Genomic DNA, 6,103 nt, shown 5'->3' with positions numbered 1-6,103 from the left:
TAAATAAAATTACTGTGAACATAATCTTCTCAAGGTTTTGATCTAAAGAGTCACTTCTGGGTTCATTATTTTCGGTGCAATGGGTGCTTTTACAGGACCAAAAAGGGTCTAAGTTTCAAACTTTATGAAACTGAACTAAGAATTAAACACTATTTATAAAACTTCACCAATAAGCAGGCACTATTCATGAAACTAGACCAATAAGTAGACACTATTTATGAAACTAGACCAATAAGTAAAGACTATTTATGAAACGAAAACAAGAATTAGGCATTATTTCCAAAATTAAACCAATAGGTGGAAACTACTTTAGAAACTAGATTATATACTATTTATGAAACTAAACAATATTCATGAAACATGACCAAGAACTAGGCACTATTTATGAAAGTGGACCAATAACTAGACACTATTTATGAAACCAAACTAAGAAAGAGACACTATTAATGAAACTGTACTGATTACTATATATTATTTATGAAACTGGACCCAATAACTGGGCATTATTTATGAAACATGATTAAGAATTAGACACTATTTATTAAAGTGGACAAAAAACTGGACACTATTTATGAAATTGGACCAATAAATAGTATAGTACCGTTCAGTTTTCATAAATAGTGTTCAGTTTCATAAACAATGCACAGGTCCTGGGCGCATTAGTTTTTTTATTATTTTATTTTATTTTATTTTTAATTGTGTCCTTTTCAATAAAAATTAAGTTTTTTTTTTTGTCATTTTTATTAAAATTTAAGGGTTTTTCATTAAATAAAATTATAGCATGACTTTTAGTTAAAATAAATTTAGCCTAAGTTTTTTTCATGAAAAGGTGGGTGCAGGCCTCATTAGGAGTGGGGTAGGTTTAGGAAATATAATAGTAAAATATTTTAACTATTGCAGATTTTAACAACCTTGAAATAGTAAAATGAAAAATATAATGTTAGGAAGACTAAAATTTTAAATTAAATTTATAAATCAAATGATGTGTTATTAATAGAAAATATGCACGTTAATTAATACTTAAGTAATAATTCAATAATCAACATCCACACTATTTGATTTAAAATTTTGATTTTCCTAACATTATCTTGATTAAAATATGTAGGCTTTTTAATCAAAACGGTCCCTGAGATTTGCATAACACATCACTTTAGTCCATGAGATTGAAAATCAATAGAAATGGTCCCTGATATTGTCCACCATCGATTATTTTGGTTATTCCGTTAAAAACTCCGTTAAGTGGTCTCGGAGTTCATACCGGAAACCGAGATTTTTGGCTTGAAGTTTGGGCAATTTTCAAAGCTTCGTAACTCAATCGTTTCTTAACCAAATTCGACCCATAATATATCAAAATGAAGATAGGAAAGTGTTGAACAAGATTATACCTATTTGGAAGCCCAATGGTGTCAGAGATGGCCGGAAAATAGCCTCAAAGGTGACTGGTCAGGGGGAATATTGGAAAACTCGCCGAAAACTGGGTAAACTTTAAACATTCATAACTTCTTCAATACTAAATGACATCGAATGATTCAAAAATGAAAATCATACTTCTCAACGAGACAAAGAGAATGATACCTTTTTCGATGGCTAACTCGCCGTGGTTTTTCCGGAAAACGGCTCGAAAATGGTTAACTCGATGAGACCAAGACAACCATTTTCGAATCGTTTTCCGACAAAACCATTGTGAGTTAGCCATCGATAAGCTACCATTCTCTTCATCTCATCGAGAAGTATGATTTTCGATTTTGAATCACACGATTTCGTTGAGTATTGTAGAAGTTATGAACGTTTAAAATTTACCCAGTTTCCAGCGAGTTTTCCAGCGGACCAGTAAGAATTCAGGATATTGTTCGGCCAAACCACATCATGTTAGCCATAAAAAAAAAAATAAAAAAAAAAGGTGCCATTCTCTTTGTCTCGTTGAGAAGTATGATTTTTATCTTTGAATCACTCAATTTCATTGAGTATTGCAGAAGTTATGAATGTTTAAAGTTTACCCAGTTTCCGGCTAGTTTTCCAGTTTTCCCACAGACCAGTCACCTTTCAGGCTACTTTCCAGTCAAATTAGCCATTGAGAAATACACCATTCTCTTTGTCTCATCGAGAAGTATGATTTTCGTTTTTGAATCACTTGATTTCGTTGAGTATTGAAGAAGTTATGAACGTTTAAAATTTATCCAGTTTTAGGTGAGTTTTCCAGTTTTTCCGCGGACTAGTTACCTTTCATTCCGGCCATCTCCGGCAACCATTGGGCTTCCAAATAGGTATAATCTTGTTCAACACTTTCCTATCTTCATTTGCTATATTATGGGTCGAATTTGGTTAACAAACGATTAAGTTACGAAATTTTGAAAATTGTCCAAACTTGCGGCAAAAAATCTCAGTTGCCGATATGAGTTCCAAGACCACTTAACTATGTTTTGAACGGAATGACCAAAATAATGGATGGATGACAATCTCAGGGACCATTTCTATTGATTTTCAATCTCAGGGATCAAAGTGATGTGTTATGTAAATCTCAGGGACCATTTTGTCTAAAAAACTAAATATGTACGGAAGGCAAACCCGAATAAGGGTAACATGTGAACAATAAAAGGGTAACACTTGAGTAGGACCCCATGATTTATCTCAATTCAGAAGCAAAATGGTCCACTTGTTATAAAATCATTGGGGTAATCTGTCGAGAAGTTACGTCTTTGATGTATATTGTGAATAGTCTGAACCACTAATGTAGTGATGATTTTGAAGCATCTCATGCAACCATGAGTTGTATGCATTGATGAACAAGGGTGGGTAGGCATCTACAATGAGGTTTTGTTGTTGTCTTTGCAACTCTCGTCTCCTCTTACGATTTAGGAGGAGTGCTCAATTGTAACCTAAATCACCTATTTGGCACTGGAATATTAGAATTAAATTTCATCTTTCACAACAACCAAAAAGAAGAAGAGTAAGAAATTATTATATTTTGCACGTATAAAATGTTTTACGATTCACGAGTTTGTTACAAAGATAGATTATATGTGCCTAATGATTGGAGAAAGAAATTATTGGATGAGTTGCACACTTTCAGTGCCTGTTGGTGATCATTTTGGGTGTTTGAGGACTTACAAGAGGATACCCAGAAGTCTGGAATTAAGAAATTTGTTATGAAAGTAGCAAGGAGTGATTTCCAATGTCCACACCCTCTCTCTGACTATAGACATTTGCAACCAAACGAGAAATTATGTGGTATACATTGATGCAATTGTCATCGTAGCCACCTTTTGCTATTCTACTAATGATGCTATTTATATTTTTTTTTTACCTCTTACACATTACATGATATTTTCTGTCATTTAGTCTTTCTAAATTTATTAAATTCGGCGGCTTAATGCATGTTTTATAGCCTTTCTTTGTTTGGTCAATAAAGTTTGGGGCCCTTGGGCCAGGTTAAACTCAGGTTCTTACCGAAGACACCTTTTACTTTGTCAATTTGGTCGACTAATATATTATGCGACGGGGTACACATGGGTTTTTGTTTTTATACAAATTATATTTTGGTTTAGATTAATTTAAACAAAAAGGAGAGATATTAACATAGAGAAGAAGAGGAGAAGAAGCACATTCAATCAAACTTATGTGTTGTTTTCGTCGAGCAACTCTTATCGAGCAATCAAAGAAAAACAAAAGAAGAAAAACTAATTTCACAGTTTGAAATCTTATTACATGACACAAAAGAAAGAAGATAATAGCATATTGCCACGACTATATCTTGTCTGGGCAATGACAATATTACGCATTATTTTATATTAAGATTAAGAAACATATTAAGAAGATTGAGTTTTTAAATTATATTTTGAAGAACACATGATATACTCATCGTCCACGTGACTAGACACACCATTTTTATTCCTTAATATCGTTCTTCAGGATGACCTTATGCTGCTACCTTACTCTTTAGAAAGTTGACAAACTGCCCGATGTAGTGGTCTTGGTGCAGCTTGTGATCACCAAAAACAGCTGCAGCTTTCCTTGCATTGGATCTCAGCTGCTCTCCTTCCTCTTCCACCATTGCATGTCTCAGGGTTTTGGCTATCTCATCTTTACTAAACGACCCATCTCCGCTGCATTGCACTTCCACAGCCAGACCCTTGTCTTCCAAAAGCCTTGCATTCAGAGGCTGATCGATAATCAATGGTAGCACAACAAGAACATGCCCAAATTGTAGAGTTTCAATCACAGATCCCCATCCAGAGTGAAACAAAGAACCGCCAACTGACGGGTGCCCCAGAATCTCGATCTGGGGCACCCACCCGAAACAAACAAGTCCTCTCTCTGATGTTCGCTCAGCAAAACCAGGCGGTAAAACATCAGCATCACTATTTGCCCAGTTGGGTTTTCTGAGTGCCCAAAGAAATGGGAGTCCTGATAACTCCAGCCCAGAACCTATCTCAAAGACTTGCTCTTTACTCAACTTACACTCAGTCCCAAACCCTACAAACACAACTGACTTGTTTTTTCGCCTATCAAGCCATTCAAAGATCCCATCATTGGTAGAAATTCCCCCTTTTTCCCTCTGTGCAGGTTGATCTGGAGGAAGCAAACCTGTGGAAATCACAGGCTTTCCTGTAATTTTCTTGAAAACCTCCAAATATTCTCCTTCTACCTCATCGCAAGTTCGAATGGCTAAAGCTTGACTTGCAGATAAAATCTTGGCAAGCCTTGCAGAATCACTCATCCCACTTTTATTGACTCCAAAAAAGCCTCGCGCCACATAAGGTGCCACGAAGTCTCTATACGCAACCGATGAAGGAAAACTAACCCAATCCGGGGGTGAAGTTAGACTTTCCGGTGTTGGGATAGCATGATTTCTATTCGTACCCAAGAGGTTTTCCACTGAGCCGAAAAACACATTGCAAGCAGCAGAGAAAGGAGAGAACCACGCAATTGAAACACCATACTCTTTGGCAATGTCGACCACCCAATGAGCTGCAAAATCAGATATTATCCAATCCGGCAACTCCTCCCCAATGAACTGCTTAATGGGTTGCTGCAGCAGATCATATGCAACCTTCAAGTTGTCGAGTTTTTCGAAGGGTAGATCCACCGTGGCCTCCGCTCCTTCCGGCAAGAAGTCGGGATCCAGCGGAGGAAATGGGATGGGGACTAAATGGATAAAAGGGTTCAAATCAGATGGAATTTTGGGAAGCCTCTGGATGTTTCTTGGGGTGGATATGAAATAGACATGAACGTTGGACTTTGCCAAGGCAATGGAGAGTTGAAAGTAAGGCATTATGTGGCCGAAGGCGGAATATGGAAGCATCACAACTCTCACATTTTTTCCCATTTTTTTTTCTTTTAGCTGGAAATTGGAATGGGATTTGCAGTTGGAGGTTTTCTTGTTTTTTTTACGATGCTCCGGAAGAAATGAGTAGCCAAGCTAGTTAACCATGCTTCTTGTCCATTTATTTTGGAACCCAATTCAGAGGTCACCGGCTTGGTTTATGCGTACTGTTTGACTGTAGGTTGTGTAGCCTGGCAAGTGCCCACCGACCTGCCTGCATCAGTCACGTTTTACATTAATTAAGCAAGATGGTCTGCAATGCACAATCATCACATTTGGGTGAGCGGTTTAAATACCGAAAAAAATTGGAATTTCATTCCAAAATCAATAAATAAGATAGAGAATAGTCCAATTATTTATAAGTATATGTAATGTCTATTTTTTCATTAATGTAAGATTCATTATCAACACGATCCCTCACGTGTGATGCATTTTTAAGTCTAACACGTGAACAACACTACTCAGGTGATATAAAGTACATGTGACTATTAAACTTCACATATAAGACAATTTGCTTTGATACCATATAAAGTTTGAGATTGAAAAGTGAAAAAAATGACATAAATGAGCAAAAAATAAGTAAATCAATCACAAAACCACCCTCACTTATTCTCTGCTCCTTTACGTCGTCCATTTTTCCCTTTCCAATCTCAAACTTTATAAATATGATGTTATTTACGCATTTTTTACTTTCAACATACATTTTTTAGTTTTCATTCTTGGAATGAAATGAATTTAAGAAAATTAAAAAATAAAAATTAATAAGGTATGCATAGAAGA

The 6,103-nt window shown here is 35.9% G+C and overlaps 1 protein-coding gene across 1 annotated transcript; it reads right to left on the bottom strand.

The window, feature by feature from the left end:
- Positions 1–3,603: 3,603 nt before the first annotated feature.
- LOC137735459 (putative UDP-rhamnose:rhamnosyltransferase 1) lies at positions 3,604–5,581 on the bottom strand. The gene has a single exon (XM_068474883.2). It carries the CDS (start codon positions 5,324–5,326, stop codon positions 3,917–3,919), a length of 1,410 nt encoding a protein of 469 aa, XP_068330984.2. The 5' UTR covers positions 5,327–5,581; the 3' UTR covers positions 3,604–3,916.
- Between the last annotated feature and the right edge of the window lie 522 nt (positions 5,582–6,103).

Source organism: Pyrus communis, chromosome 7 (genome assembly GCF_041283825.1).
Source record: "Pyrus communis isolate YQ-2024b chromosome 7, ASM4128382v1, whole genome shotgun sequence".
In the NCBI taxonomy this organism is placed as follows: domain Eukaryota; kingdom Viridiplantae; phylum Streptophyta; class Magnoliopsida; order Rosales; family Rosaceae; genus Pyrus; species Pyrus communis.
The sequence above is the reverse complement of the archived record's forward strand: the minus strand, read 5'-3'. Positions and strand labels throughout refer to the sequence as shown.

What these genes read in the sequence shown, in the direction of transcription:
- LOC137735459 (XM_068474883.2), bottom strand. Translation starts at nt 5,326, where the DNA reads ATGGGAAAAAATGTGAGAGTTGTGATGCTTCCATATTCCGCCTTCGGC.